The 16,173-nt window shown below is 40.3% G+C and overlaps 1 protein-coding gene across 1 annotated transcript in view; it reads left to right on the top strand.

The window, feature by feature from the left end:
- Positions 1-13,182, top strand: part of dipk1c (divergent protein kinase domain 1C) — a 38,746-nt gene extending 25,564 nt beyond the window's left edge. Inside the window, exons 3-9 of the mRNA XM_080521620.1 lie at positions 618-821; positions 2,770-2,823; positions 3,174-3,355; positions 4,018-4,339; positions 5,322-5,486; positions 8,579-8,653; positions 9,247-13,182. Of these exons, the coding sequence (XP_080377746.1) occupies positions 618-821; positions 2,770-2,823; positions 3,174-3,355; positions 4,018-4,339; positions 5,322-5,486; positions 8,579-8,653; positions 9,247-9,483 (1,239 nt within the window). The 3' untranslated portion in view covers positions 9,484-13,182. The remainder of the gene's footprint in view (positions 1-617; positions 822-2,769; positions 2,824-3,173; positions 3,356-4,017; positions 4,340-5,321; positions 5,487-8,578; positions 8,654-9,246) is intronic.
- The last annotated feature ends 2,991 nt before the right edge of the window (positions 13,183-16,173 follow it).

The following is a 16,173-nucleotide window of genomic DNA, read 5'->3' as shown; positions in this document are numbered from 1 at the left end:
CAGATAACGGGAGGATTAGACAACTAATCCTGTCCAGAACGAGACTGATCCTTCACACCTGTGTGTGTGTGTGTGTGTGTGTGTCTGACCGAGGGTTATCTTCAGGTTTTTATCTTTAATTTGATCTTTATTATTATATCATGGAGGATTATATTGTCACTACATTATATTTAATTTGATCTTTATTATTATATCATGGAGGATTATATTGTCACTACATTATATTTAATTTGATCTTTATTATTATATCATGGAGGATTATATTGTCACTACATTATATTTAATTTGATCTTTATTATTATATCATGGAGGATTATATTGTCACTACATTATATTTAATTTGATCTTTATTATTATATCATGGAGGATTATATTGTCACTACATTATATTTAATTTGATCTTTATTATTATATCATGGAGGAACGAGGTTTTCAGAGTGGACAACAAAGAGTTTTGGATGAACTCAATAAAGTAAAGAAAAGAAAAGTCAATGAAAACGTGACAACTTTCCTGGCTTTGCTCTGTGTGGCAGCGCCGCTTTAACGTGTTTGAAGCGTCACGTTATTCACCAGCTCTCCATGTTGGAATGTAAATAAAAGAGTTGCGACCTCCTCAGTGCCTGGAGTTCAGCGAGGGCTCGGTGACGGGCGACATGTGCGAGGACCTGTGTGTCGGGGGCCTGGTGGAGTACAAGCGCTGCCTCTACTACGACAACGGGAAGAAGGTGATGGAGGCCCGCTGGCGAGGAAAGCCCGTCATCCTCAAGTCCAAGCTGGAGAACTTCTCCTCCTATGAGCCGCTGGCTGTCCTGGACTACCAGGTGACCGCCGCCATGTGGGTTTCTGCTACTGCAAACTACCGTGGCCTGGAAGGACAAAACTCTACTAAACTATACTATACCAAATTAAACTACACTACACTACATTAAATTAAACTACACTTCACTACACTAAATTAATCTGCACTACACTAAACTACATTAAACTACACTACACTAAATTAAACTATACTACACTACACTAAACTATACTACACTACACTAAATTAAACTACACAACACTACACTAAATTAAACTACACTAAACTATACTACACTACACTAAATTAAACTACACTACACTAAATTAAACTATACTACATTACACTACACTACACTACATTAAATTAAACTACACTACACTCCACTAAATTAATCTGCACTACACTCTACTACATTAAACTACACTACACTAAATTAAACTACACTACACTACATTAAATTGAACTACACTACACTACACTAAATTAAACTATACTACACTACACTAAACTATACTACACTACACTAAATTAAACTACACTACACTACACTAAATTAAACTACACAACACTACACTAAATTGAACTACACTACACTACATTAAACTACACTACACTACATTAAATTAAACTACACTACACTAAACTATACTACACTACACTAAATTAAACTATACTACACTACACTAAAATATACTACACTACACTAAATTAAACTACACTACACTACACTACACTAAATTAAACTACACTACACTAAAATATACTACACTACACTAAATTAAACTACACTACACTACACTACACTAAATTAAACTACACTAAACTATACTACACTACACTAAATTAAACTACACTACATTACACTAAATTAAACTACACTACACTAAATTAAACTACACTACACTACACTAAATTAAAGTACACTACACTACACTAAATTAAACTATACTACACTACACTACACAACTAATTAACCAATCAACCTAAGGAAACTAACATAATAAGTAAATTAAATAAAATTAACTAACCAAATTAAACTAAAAAATAAAATAAACAAAATAAATAAAATAAACAAAATAAATAAAATAAACAAAATAAACAAAATAAAGAAAATAAACAAAATAAAGAAAATAAAGAAAATAAAGAAAATAAAGAAAATAAATAAAATAAATAAAATAAATAAAATAAATAAAATAAATAAAATAAATAAAATAAATACATTGGTCACCAGCACCAGGCCCGTAGACTACTATGTGGTTGTAGTGACAGTGAGCATGACTCCTCTCCACCAATCACGGCTCCCGCTAACTGAGCATGTGACGCTGGCCTGTTTTTTCATTGGTTCCTACGCCGAGCGTCGCTGACAACAGCCATCCACTGCGCCGTTGGTCCGCAGCTTCACCCTGGCAAGGGAGGCTAATGTGGGTAAAGTGCCTTGCCCAAAGACACAACAACCATGACTTGGATAGAGCGGGATTCAAACCCCCAACGGATGACCGACTCCACCGTTGAGCCACAAATAAATTGACTAAACTATAACTAAACCAAGAACACGAGGAGCAATCCTATTTCTGACATCCACCAAAAGTTGACCTGGACGAAGAAAAAGAACATTTTCAGTTCACCTCCAAACTTTACTGGAATCTTCCGCAGCCTGACATCGATCTGTGGTGGAAATTTCAACAAAATCCGTGCAGCACTTTTGATCTAATCTTGCTAAGAGGCAAAAGATTCGTAGATCATTTTATCACGTAACTAATGACACTTTATAAATCTTCTTGAGGATATTCTTTTTCCACAATGACCCACAAACTTTAGAAAACACGAAAGAATCTCTCTCTAAAATCTGTATTTTGTAGTATTTTGTAAGATTTTGGTGATTTTGGAGTGTTTTCTGAGGTTTGGATTGTTTTCCACTTCCAGGCCACCATAACAAACCTTTTGTAAAATGTCTCCTTGCTCCCCAGGATGCCGCCGCCGAGCTCTCGCCTCTGGATGTGGTTTTTTACGCCACACTTGAGGTGAGTCAAACAAATTAATCTCAAGACGTTCTCGTCCCTGTCCACGCCGTTTCATGTAACGGCATCATTTCTCTTGGATCATCCACACGGCGAAGCATTTTAGGAACCTGAAAATGGCGAGGCGGTTTAAACAGATTCTAGAATGTAGAGAATTGAAAACGGTGCCTTGGCTTCAAGGTGTGGACAGACAAGATGGTCAATCTGCTGAAAACGATGATGTCATCACCTGTCTCGTCTGCGTTTTTGGTGTATTTGTGTCCGAGTTACAGCTCCCCCTACAGGCGTGATTGTTTTAGCTCGTGTGGACGGCCTGAGCGAAGACGCTTGTCATGGTTTCCTCTTAACCTCAGGTACGGAACTCTTTGGGGTTAGCGGAGGAAGATGAGGATGAGGAAGGGGGAGGGGCAAACAGCAGCAGCTCTTTGTCCAGGCTCTGGGGGAAGAAGCTGAAGACGCGAGATAAGAGTTACTCCCGGGCGGAGCTGGCGTCGCTGTGGTCGCTGCTGCAGCAGGAGGAGTACACCTTCCTCAGGTAACCCTCACAGTTTCCTCCAGCTGAGGAATGACGTGAAAACAGAGTCAAGTTTAAAACCATTGTTCACTACCTCCACCAACGCCACGTGTCACCATGGCAACCAGTGGCGTACAAGGTTATTTGATCCAACACTCCTATCATTTGTCATGGTTGTTTGAATTGTTTCATGTTTGACACCGATTCGTACCACATAGGAATGATTCCCTAAGTCAGTTTGCAATCTTTTTTGAGCCACACACACTTTCTACATTGTAAATACCCTGCAGAACTCAACCAACCAGAAGAGTGACCAAGTGACATGTTATCACTTTATACGGCACATTTAATGACAATATTTACAGTTTACACAGATTCTATTTTCTAACTATTCTATTCTAACCTTTCTAAGTCTGAAGAAAATGCCTTCAACATGTTGCCGGGTTAGGCTTAGGGCCAAAGTCGTCACCGCCCCCCCAGGACCCCAGAGAGCCAAATGTTCATCTTGTTCTGATGGAGAATGAATCGGCCTTTAGTCTTCCATGGTTATTATTTGATTCTTTACTGGGACCAACGGAGCTCGTTTTTTAATGTCCTAAATCTGGCTGGTTCTATACGAATTGACACCTTACTTGTCTTCGTAAACAAACCTGGCAGTCCTGAATTCTCCATCCTCCCTCTAGAGTCCTGCAGGACCTCAGCACCCATGTGGCCAAGGTGTTGGGCTCCTGTGGTCACTTCTACGCCGTGGAGTACCTCTCTGCCGGCCACGCCTGGGACCAGAACATCTTTTCCCTGGACGATGTGGCGGTTCCCGGGCTGCCGGATCATGACCGGGGCCAGGCTGGTTCAGGGGCCCGTGGGAGGTGGACCACCCGGGAGATGGTGCACCGCATTGCACTGAGCTTCCTGGACATGGTCTGGCACTTCGACAACGACTTCACGCACAAGCTTCACCTGTGTGACATCAAACCGGAGAACTTCGCCATCAGGAAGGACCTGACGGTGAGTTTTGGTTTGTGTCCTCAATGTAGTCCCCTTCCTCAACAACCTCCATGTCCTCAACAACCTCCATGTCCTTAACTTCCTCCATGTCCTTAACTTCCTCCATGTCCTCAACAACCTCCATGTCCTTAACTTCCTCCTTGTCCTTAACAACCTCCATGTCCTCAACTTCCTCCATGTCCTTAACAACATCCATGTCCTCAAGTTCCTCCATGTCCTCAACAACCTCCATGTCCTCAACTTCCTCCATGTCCTCAACTTCCTCCATGTCGTCAAGTTCCATGTCCTCAACAACCTCCATGTCCTTAACTTCCTCCATGTCCTTAACAACCTCCATGTCCTCAACTTCCTCCATGTCCTTAACAACATCCATGTCCTCAAGTTCCTCCATGTCCTCAACAACCTCCATGTCCTTAACAACCTCCATGTCCTCAACTTCCTCCATGTCGTCAAGTTCCATGTCCTCAACAACCTCCATGTCCTTAACTTCCTCCATGTCCTCAACAACCTCCATGTCCTTAACTTCCTCCATGTCCTCAAGTTCCTCCATGTCCTCAAGTTCCTCCATGTCAACTTCCTCCATGTCCTTAACAACATCCATGTCCTCAAGTTCCTCCATGTCCTCAACAACCTCCATGTCCTTAACAACCTCCATGTCCTCAACTTCCTCCATGTCGTCAAGTTCCATGTCCTCAACTACCTCCATGTCCTTAACTTCCTCCATGTCCTCAACTTCCTCCATGTCCTCAACAACCTCCATGTCCTCAACTTCCTCCATGTTCTCAACTTCCTCCATGTCCTCAACAACCTCCATGTTCTCAACTTCCTCCATGTCCTCAACTTCCTCCATGTTCTCAACTTCCTCCATGTCCTTCACCTCCGCTTTGTTCTTCCATTTCCTCTACTTCCTTATGTTCTTTGACGTCCTTCATGTCCTGGACCCAGAGTGAAGGTATTCAGTGTTTGTGATCTGTGTTGTGAGGTGGTGGCCATCGACGTGGACATGGCCTTCTTCGAGCCCAAGATGAGAGACATCCTGGACCAGAACTGCAGCAGCGACGATGACTGCAACTTCTTCGACTGCTCGTCCCGATGTGACCCTGAAACCCACCGCTGCAGCCGGTGGCGCCGGAACTCCAACCTGCAGGTGAGGGGGGGGGGGAGGGGAGGGGGGGAGGGGAGGGGGGTGTGAGAGGCTGAGGGAAGGTGGGGGGATGTGAAGGGGGGGGGGGGGGGGGCAGGAGGCCGGGACGGAGGGTTTCTCAAAAAGGTTTTTTTTTGGTTTGTCAAGAAAATGTTTTTAAAGTTTGTTTTCAAATGAAACTTTTTTCTTTTAATCCATTAATTAATAAATGAATTGATTAATTAATAATAATAGAAGGAGGAGAAGCAGCTTTGGTTTTCCAGGACTCAAAGTCAAACTCCAACATTGTAAAAAACAATCTAGTTAGAAAAGATGTTTCTTTCTATTTTCCATCAAATAGTAAAAATAGTTTTCTATATTTCTTTAAAAATATATTTTAATTGTTTGTAAAAATGTATTTAGTCTGATGATTTGTCTTCTTTTCTGCTTCGGAAATATCAGAAAAATTCCTGCTAAGTGACTGTGACTATGTTTATAACGATTTGTAATCATTATGAAAGCACATTTTATGTACAGCACATTTTCTTCTTTTTCTCACTTTGACTTTCAATTGTCTAACTTCATAGAAATAATCATTAAAATGCACATTTAGTGGCAACATTTCTTATGAGAAATGGTTTGATTCCTTCTGCTGCTGATCAGAGGAAAGCAGGAGCACTGAGCACTCACATCTGTTCAACTTCAACTTTTTACAAAGATTTCACATGAAGTTTCGCTTCATTTTGCATTCCAACCCTAACCCAACAAAAAAAATCAATTCAAGAAATATCAGAATACATTTTAAAATATGGCTTGAAATATAGAAACAAAATAAGTTTTAATAATTGAAAGAATGAAAAACATGTTAATAATCAAGTTGGATTATTAATTCAGTTTCAGTAATAATTCTAAAGTTAAAGGAGTTATTCTAATTAGAATAATATTAGGCAATGCAATTATTATATTATTACATTACAATTTTAATGTAACTTTTGAATAACTATCAAACAAATTAACTGAATAAACTAGGTTAATAATTGCAAGTAAAAAATTGTAACAAAATGTCTAGAAATTGGAAATTTTTCTGACAAACTTCAAACTAATATTTACACTATTACACTTAAAACATTATTTAAAGCATATTGTATTCCCGTGTATTCAATTATAATGTATAATTGACACTGAGCTGAATATAGTAGAAATAAAGACAATTATTTATAGAGAATGTGGATTTTCTCTCCTTGTCCAAAATGTTTCTACTTTAGTATTTTTTTTTATATAAAATGTATTTATTTGTACTTTACCTATTCTTATTTATATAAATTTAAAGATTTTCCCTCTTGGATTAAGAAAGTATTTCTATTCTATTCTATTAACTTTTTATGTTTTTGTTCAATTATTACTAATTGTTGAATTTCTACATATTACTTTAGAAAGATTATGGTGCTTTTTTTTTATAACACATTTTCAAATTTTAGAATTCCCCACTTATTACTCATAATATGAATTAACCAACACTAGATTCATAAAATCATGTAATTTTGAATTAGCTGTGGTTGTGAACCACCATTCTCGTAAAAGCATTTAACTTAAATATGGTGTATAAATTCAAACTGTGATGTAATGGATGGTAAAGATATTTGTTTTAAAAATGCAGAGATATGCTTTTTAATAGTTTAGTATTATATTATATTATTATATAATAGTTTAATAGTTTTAAATGCTGAAATTGGCCGTAACCTGCACCTGGAGGCTGGTTTGAGGCCGTCTGGCCGAGAGACGAGCAGGCCGAACATCTCGTCGCCATGACGATGGCCTCTCATCACCTCACAGCTCAGGTATCGAGTGTGTGATGAAAGCAGAAACCTCCATTCATGTGGAGGAAGACGAGACGACTTTTTAGGAGTGATGAGACACGACGGGACAGATTGGAAGACAAATGCCAAATGACGGGAAGAAAAGCGTAAATCCAACACAATGAAAGCTGGAGAATCAATCAGGAGAAAGGCTTGTGCAAATTTGAAAAATGACCAAAATACTGTGAAAAAGAGGATTTCAAAGAGTTGAAGGAATTTTTTGTTATTATTAAAAAAATACATTTTTAAATACATTACAGTCATTCCAATGTGTTTTTATAGAGAAAATAGAAAAGCCCAACAGAGCTGAAGGAATTAAAGGTTAAGATGGCTTTCATAAAGTTCTAAATAATGTATTTTGATGCTCTTGAATGGATTTAAATCTTTCTCTTGTATATATGATTATAGGTTATACAGAGGTTATACAACTGAAACTCTAAAATAATCACTAGAATTTCATTTGTATTGAAAATTATTACATTTTAAATGACAAATTGCATAATTTAGGTTTTTGCATGATTTAAAAAACATTTTTAATTGTAGTTTAATTTTTACTTTGATTCCAGAAATACAAAATTTACCATATTTTTTTTTCCTTTGCAGAATGTTATATTGGCTCAAACAAAGAGTATAAAAATATCATATATAAACTATACCACCAGATTATAATATTTAGGGTTACTATGTGTGATAAATGTCCAAAGTATCAAAAATGAATAAAGCAAATGAAAAGATTCCTCCCAGAAAAAAGGGAAAACACAGAAAAGTTAAAATGTCAGAGAAACTGGAGAAGAGTGAAAAGAAGTTTGATGGACAAGAAAAGACAAACAAAGAAAAAAGAACAAAGACGGAGACGAGACAATGAGGATGAGTGAAGAGTGGACCGGAGCACCGGTGCAGGTTGACATGCCGACAACATGATGACGACGCGTCAATGACATGCCGCTCTCTGATAGGCCGAGGCGCTGCGGGCATCTGGTGACCTCTACGGACCCCCTGCCTGCCCATCATCCTCCTCAGAGGAAGAAAAGAGCCCTTTGTGGTGGCGTGTTGGTCACTGCTGAACAGCGAGGCATCATCTGCATAACGATAAATCATTGGATCTCTTCCTCATTCATCCTCTTTACTTTGCTTCATTTCATCTTTTTCATTCACTTTAAATCCACAATTAATCTCTTCTGTGTTGTTTTCTTCCTTTTATAAACAAGCTCCTCCCATTTCAGTGCTTTTTATCTTCTATCTTCATTTTGCCCTCTGCAGGTGATCTGTGAGAAGATTTTCAGGCCCTGGTTTTCTCCCACACTGCTCGGCGCCAAAGCAGGGCTCCCGCTGCAGGTACCACTGATATTCCACTTTAATCCACTCAAGTTTGAATGAAAACTGAAAAGTCTTTACAGGCTGATGATGTGAGAAGAAGAAAATGTGTTTCTCATTGAGCGACGAACAACACCTATAATTTTTCTTCAATTCAATTGGGTGTATAAAATCCAGATCTCAATAAATGCCGGAAGGAGTTTTGATGCTCATAATATGGAATTTGTTGTGTTGAGCCTTCTTAGGTATCTCTTCAGTTTTTCCCACAGCTTTGACTTTGTGCCAGATTCTTTTTTGGTTTTTACCAAAGTGAAATTTTTTTCTTTCAGACTTCAATGTGTTTGATCACGTTCTGAACCAACACGTCCGACTCATTTTGCTATATTTTATTTTGTTGTTGTTGGGGCTCAAATCTTCATCCAACCACTCAAGCAGATGGACAGAGAAACAATCTCGCTCCCTCAGACCGTTCTCTATAAACAGGTTGTTAAGCATTGGGCATTCAAGGGATTATTTATAAGAAATGAATCCAAGATGATTGACAAACTAAAATGTATGAAATACAGGTTGAAGATGGTGGTTTTAGATTTCAGCAGTGTGTTGTCCGCTCTCAGGTGGAACTGCAGCGAGCCGTGCAGGAGTGTTCGGAAATGGAGGGAGGCGTCTTGGAGGCAGAAGCAGATGGAGGAGGAGGAGGAGGAGGAGGAGGAGAAGGAGCAGGAAGAGGGAGGGACGTCCACCAGCGTCTCCTCAGCATCCTGAATCGCATCCTACAAGAGGGCGGGTTTTCAGGCGAAGGGGGAGGAGCCTGGGAGGGCAAAGACCACGTCCACACTGAATTAAACTTCTGAGAAACCTAAGGAAACCCTGCTGAAGGTTCTTCTTAGGAAAGTTTCTATATCCGTGGACTCCTTTAACAAAACAAGCGCTCATTTCGAGGTCCAGAGCCACAGACTGACCCAACAGTCAATCAGTGGCTGTTTGTAAAGATGCTCACTAGCTTGTGAACTGAGCGTAAAAATCAAACTGCCGCTGCCTGTGCCAAGAGAATCCTTCAAGATTCATCCTTCAATCGCTGATAAACAAGCCCAAAGCCCCTGGAAACAACCTACCTGGAGTCAGTTACTCTCACCTGCTGCTCCTAAAGAGTGACACAAGACTGCCTCATTGATACTTGATCTCATATCAACACTGGTTAGAAAACAATCACAAATTCTTGGCGTAGAAAAGACAAAGGATGGTTGACGAACAAGCTGTACGAAGTAGCAGGCGAGAGAAAACTGGTATTGCTGGTTATCATTTCCGGTTACCATGGAAACCTGAAGATGCCCCAGTTGAGCCAGACAAAGGGAACCAATCTAAACCCTGGTTGAACTCAAAGGAATGAAACACCCAAAGACGAAGTTCTTGGCTGGTACCGGGCCACAGACAGTATCTGCGTGGTTGTGAGCAGCACCTCTGGAACCTGAGACTGTTTATGTTCAACCTCTGTCTTCAATGACCTTTCCTGTTCTGAGATACTGGGCGTTGGTTTTTCTGTCATGGTCTGATGAAACTTTGAGTGCATGGTCACTTCAACATATCAATGGTCGTCACTGACGGCTTGATAATGCAAAAACATCTCAAAAGTCTGAGTTCTGAGGACAAAAGGAACATGTTTAATATTGATTAGAACTCTTCATCCAGGAATTGTTTTCTGATACGTTTACCTCTAGTTCAGTAACGCCTTCAGTGCTTCTGCTGACTGAAAGAATATATCAGATCTAAGGGTTGTGAGGAGGAACTCCTTCCTTCGACTCTCATCTCCCAGGGCCTGGATATTCCCAGATTCTGGGCTTCAGTTCCAGATCATTCCATTTCTCAATTTCAAATTTGTAATTCAAAACCTTAGATTTTGGTTTGTTATTTAGAACTTCTTCCCTCAACTCGGAACTTCCTCAAGTACCTCGGACAACTGGAAGGCAACATGAGCTCAGATAAGAAGAACTCTTATAGGCCACGTTTACATGTCACCGTGTATCTACAGTACAAAGCAGTGATGTCTGTCTGCGTTTAGGCCTTGATTTTACAGATGAACGCAACTATGAGTCAGATATAACGATATCTGAACAGTCCAGGCAAAGTGGAGATTTAAAAATTGCATGTCGAGAGGAAGACACAGAATTTAATGTTTGTGTGTGACCAGTGTTTATGAAAATGGATGGTTTTGCATTTTATATACACCCACCATGTTTCGAAGGAGCTTCACCTCTGTATTGGATCAAACCAACAAACCGTGAATCATTACTGCCAAACAGCAAATAACTTGCACAATTTGTGGCGTCATTGTTTTGTCCAGGATTCCGATTGGCTATCAAGGCTTCATGCTTCTCGTTACACTACCCCCTACAGGTTTGGCTGCTCATAGTCACTTTGAACCAGGTTAGGGTTAGGTCCATGTAAATGAAGATTTTTTTGAAAGTGTAGAGGGGGAAATGTTTTTTTTTTTTTTTGTAAATACCCAGTTATGTGTAAATGTGGCCTTAATCTTATTGATGGTTTGAGAAAGCAGAACTTATCTTCACTTCCAGTCTGGTACGTTTATCTCCCGCCAGCGTGAATTACAATGGCGGTGGAAACATCCGGAACAGGACGCCTCAAGTGTCTTCTCATTGGAGGAACATGTGACGGGTCCTCTGAAAGTTACTCTTCTTTTTCTTAACCAGTTAGTCTCAGTGAGATTTCAGAAAAAAACAAATCTCTCATTGGAAGAGAAACTGTAGAGAGAAAAAAAAAACTTAGATAAACTTTAGATGTGGCAAAAGCTGCAGGTGCAATGAAACACCATAAGATCTTTAGTAAAGTACTTAAATATCCATATAATATGATATCAGTGAAACTGTCGTACTTATCAGTCCCATAGGTACAGAGTTTAGGACCTTGTTCTACCTCTCAGTCTGCTCATCGGGTCATTATCAGCAACTTTGATCAACAATTCCAAAATACTTAAGACAGTCGAATGATCTTTGTCGCCATGGGTACGCATTCAGTAAAAATCTGTCTTTGACAATTCTTCATTTTGTACTTTTCATAAATGATATTCTCGATGTATGAGGACAACTGAGCGTTGTTAGAGAATACACTTAAAGGGTTGTTATCAGACCTCTGTTCTCTTGGTAATGATTTCATTTAGAGAAAACTAATTATTATCAATGTGACCATGATATTAACATGTATGTTTATGGATTAAAGCTACAGCCCACAGTCAAGGGGTTAGTATTGCATTGCCCAGCTTCTTGGTCATTATTAGCTGCACCTATCAACAGGGGGAGGAGTCCCTGTTGTCATAGTAACAGTTGCAATAGGTCCAGGTAGTAAAAGTACATCGTTAGTTATTATGTTCTGGCTGTAGTATTCAGGAGGTCCACACTCCTCCATGTCTATGGAACGGATTAAAACTGAACTTTGTATTCAGTTCAGATTTTTAATGTTTAAATAAGGTAGCTACGAATGTTAAGCTGCTAATTAGCTAAGCTGCTAATTTCACTCCTTTTTAAACGGAACTGTCATGTGTGTCTTGCCGTGTAGTTTTTGCCAGAATTTTCGTGCCATAAAATCCAACGATTTTACGAATCCTACTTTGTTTCCCAGGACTGCTTTAGAATCTATATACTTCTTATTCTGGTTTACTTTGATATGTACAAGTCTAATTTGAACAATCTCAACAACAAGCCAGAAAAGAAATCGGACCGAGAGTGTGAACTCTATCAGCCCCAAAAGGTGGCGCCAAACCCCAGGTTGAACAACTTGTACATGTTATTTTCTTGTTGAATACAGGGGGAAGCACACAAATGGTGAGACACTCATAAAGGGATATGAGCGGAAGTCACCTTGAACCTTAATTTGTTAAAGTTGAAGGAAAGTACTGAGGGTTTTTAAGGATTTTTGATCTGCAAATTTAAAGCATAAAAACTCAAGAGTTTTGTTCAGGATCATTTTAATTGCTGGATCAGGCCGACATTCAGTACGTTTTGTCTTTGTTTACATATACAGTCAGACAGGCTGCAGTGAGTCAATGTTCCAATGCCTCTTTCATTTAAGAAAAGCTTTGTGCTCGCCACAAAGGCAGAAACACTGAAAAACAATGTAGTTAGCATGCCAGGCCACAAGGTGGTGCTGTTGCAACAATATGTTTTAAACACAATTAGCACAGTTAACACAATGGGAGTACTCGACATTCCTATAGACGAATTGACAAATTGGATTCTATTAGAGGTGAATCTCAACTATAAAACATACAAAGGTCTGTCTGTCTGTACTCCTATTGTTAATGTTTATAGCGTATTGTTCTCTGTGCATGTGTGTCATTTAATTAGAAAAACAACCAACAGCATCAACGAGTGGTCGTACATGAAAACAACATCATATTCAGCAATGTTTCCATTTCCATGACAACAGACATTGTTATTAAAATCATGCCATGGAAACGCAAAAATGAATTTTCACTTGAAACCTTGTCTTGTTAAAAGTTCCCGAATCAACCAAATAAGTCAGATTTCACATGTTGATTAATAAAGGACTTTTGATGTGTGTTTCTTGTTGTTCTGATTTTCACAACATCTTACAAAATCACAACAAAAGATGGTATGTCTGCACGGATTTGTCGGCCTCATTAGGTCATAATTGTTGCAAACACATGAAATTTTGAATTTTAATTTTGAAATAATCTGTCATGTTTTAGCCTAGTTTTGCACGACTGGTTCACACTCAAGCTGGATTTCGACTTCCATTTGGGACAGTTACTTAGTGTAATACCAGCTGTTTGCAACAACCTGGTTCAGGATGTGAGGAGAGTGCTGGACTACCCAGGATTTATTTGTCCAGTCCTGTCCTATAGTATCTGCTTTGTTTGTGGCTTACTTTACTTGCATAAGCAGCCAAACAAGTGAAAAAAATCTGATGTAGGCCCCGTTGACATAACAACAAAAACAAGTGTAACCACAAAACGTTTGTTGTGTTTTGCATGTCCATTGACACAAACAGTGGCGATCGGAATCCCTGCAACCGTCACTTTTTCAAAGTGGTTCCCACGGTGGAACTTTTCTTTGGCGCTTCTGACTCCTCGCAGAAACCGCCGGAGGCTACTTGGTACTGTTGTTGGTCATGCACACCACTGCTGTGGTCAATAATTGTTCTGCTAATGTGCGAGGAACAAGCATGGCAGCCTCCGTAGGGGCATGGCAGCCTCCGTAGGGGCATGGCAGCCTCCGTAGGGGCATGGCAGCCTCCGTAGGGGCATGACTCCCAGTATGTAGTGGTCTTGTCAATATTGGAAGTTTGATACTTGAGATTCACTTATAATAGTATCCAGTTTGTCTTTTTCTCCACAAATGTTGGGTACTCTCCATTGTTTTAATGTTCATGGCGTATTGTTCTTGGCAAGCATGAGTGCAGTTTCATTGCAGAAACACCTACAGCACCCCTTTGTGGTCTTGTTTTCAGTGTCTCTGCTGTTGCCGTGTGAACGCAGAACTTTGAGAGGCTTTGTCACTTGGAAGATTGTTGTGTAGATGGGGCCTTATCGTCTGTAAAATCCAGGATGTAGCTTGAGTACATTAAGTTCTTTCCACGGCCTTGAAGCCCGTTGGGATGTGAGATAAATTGCTGCAGGTGTTGGACATGTGTGTCCTCGCCGCCCACAGTGCTGGGCGATGTTCTGAACAGATTACAGTATGTGAGGATTTCCTCTCACTACGCCTCCGTCTCTGCTCCAGCTGCTTCTGGCAGCAGCAGCTGCTGGGTGAATTTGTCTTTCTCCCGAGCCACCGAAGCGGCCAAACCAAACACCTCATTAGTGGGTTTAAATACACCAACACTCAACTCATCTGTTTCTAATGTGTCCGCTGACGACTGGGGCGAGATTTAAACAAAGAGAAGTAGAAACCCACCTGGTTCCACCTTCCTGTGGGTTTGCTTCTCCCTTGAATGGCATGGTCGCTCCCTCCTGAAGACATGGGCCTGCAGGCGGATCGAGTTTCTGTATTTCTGTAGGAATCAAGAAGAAAACTGAGCCGGAGGAGGAGGAAGCAGCAGCAGGAGACCGGAGCCAGACACAACATGTCAGAGATCTCATCCACCCGTCAGTGTCAGGAATCCAAAGTATGGTCTGAAGTTTCTACACACATATTCACTCCACACAGACTAGGGAGACACTTTAAATGTGAGCTATTCAAGCTCAAATCTATAGAATATGATGAGATTCATTTGATTTCTATACATTTTTTTTTTTTTTGCTAGTTTGGCAGATCAGGATGAGCATTCATCAGTAAAGTCCTGTCATATTCAGTTCTGATAACGTGACAAGACTTGATTGATGGGAACTTCAAGTACAACCAGACAGCTTGAAGCTTTGAGCCCAGTATATGATAGGCTGAAGGAGTGAAATGTTGTGGGGCAGTCAAACCAGCTGCACCATCTGTACCCAGGAGGAGACCAATCCAGGACTCTGAATGAGAAAAGAACTCAACAACCGTTACAGAAATCTCAAAGGAACTTTGCTAGTTTATAAAAACTGGATCTAAGATGGACGCACCGATAGTACAAAAAGACATCATACTCAGAAAAAGATCTCTGATACAACCTTGCAAGTATTAAGTGGTGTCATAGAAAAGCACCGTCGCCCACAGGTAGAGGAAGCCCCGCCCCTTCAGCCGGCAAGTGGCTCATGGTTGGCCGTGAGCGACCTAACCCTAACCCTAACCAGATATCAATGAGTTCCTCACTTCTTCGTTTTTACTTCCTCCTTATAACTTCTTTCTCTTCCTCCTCACTACTTCTATTTCACTACTTCCTCTCGACTTCCTCCTCACTACCTCTTCTTCACTACCTCCTGCTCACTACCTCTTCCTCACTACTTCCTCCTCACTACCTCTTCCTCACTACTTCCTCCTCACTACTTCTTCCTCTGTACTTCCTCCTCTTGACTTCCCCCTCACTACTCCCTCCTCTCTACTTCCTCCTCACTACTTTTTCCTCACTACCTCTTCCTCACTACTTTTTCCTCACTACCTCTTCCTCACTACTTCCTCCTCACTACCTCTTCTTCACTACTTCCTTTTCACTACTTCTTCCTCTTCACTACCTCTTCCTCACTACTTCATCCTCACTACTTCCTCCTCACTACCTCTTCTTCACTACCTCCTTTTCACTACTTCTTCCTCTTCACTACCTCTTCCTCACTACCTCTTCCTCACTACTTCCTCCTCACTACCTCTTCTTCACTACTTCCCTTTAACTACTTCTTCCTCACTACTTCCTCTTCACTACCTCTTCTGCACTACTTTTTCCTCACTACCTCTTCCTCACTAGCTCTTCCTCAATACTTCATCCTCACTACTTCCTTTTCACTACTTCTTCCTCACTACCTCTTCCTCAATACTTCTTCTTCACTACCTCCTCACCACTTCCTTCTCTCTAATCCCTCCTCACTCCCACTTCCTCGCTACTTCCTTCTCTCTAATTCCTCCTCACTACTACTGCCTCTTTACATCTTCCTCACTACT

The sequence above is a fragment of the Blennius ocellaris genome (genome assembly GCF_963422515.1).
Source record: "Blennius ocellaris genome assembly, contig: SCAFFOLD_91, whole genome shotgun sequence".
Lineage (NCBI taxonomy): Eukaryota > Metazoa > Chordata > Actinopteri > Blenniiformes > Blenniidae > Blennius > Blennius ocellaris.
Note: the sequence above shows the minus strand (reverse complement) of the source record. Positions and strands in the feature narration are given on the sequence as shown.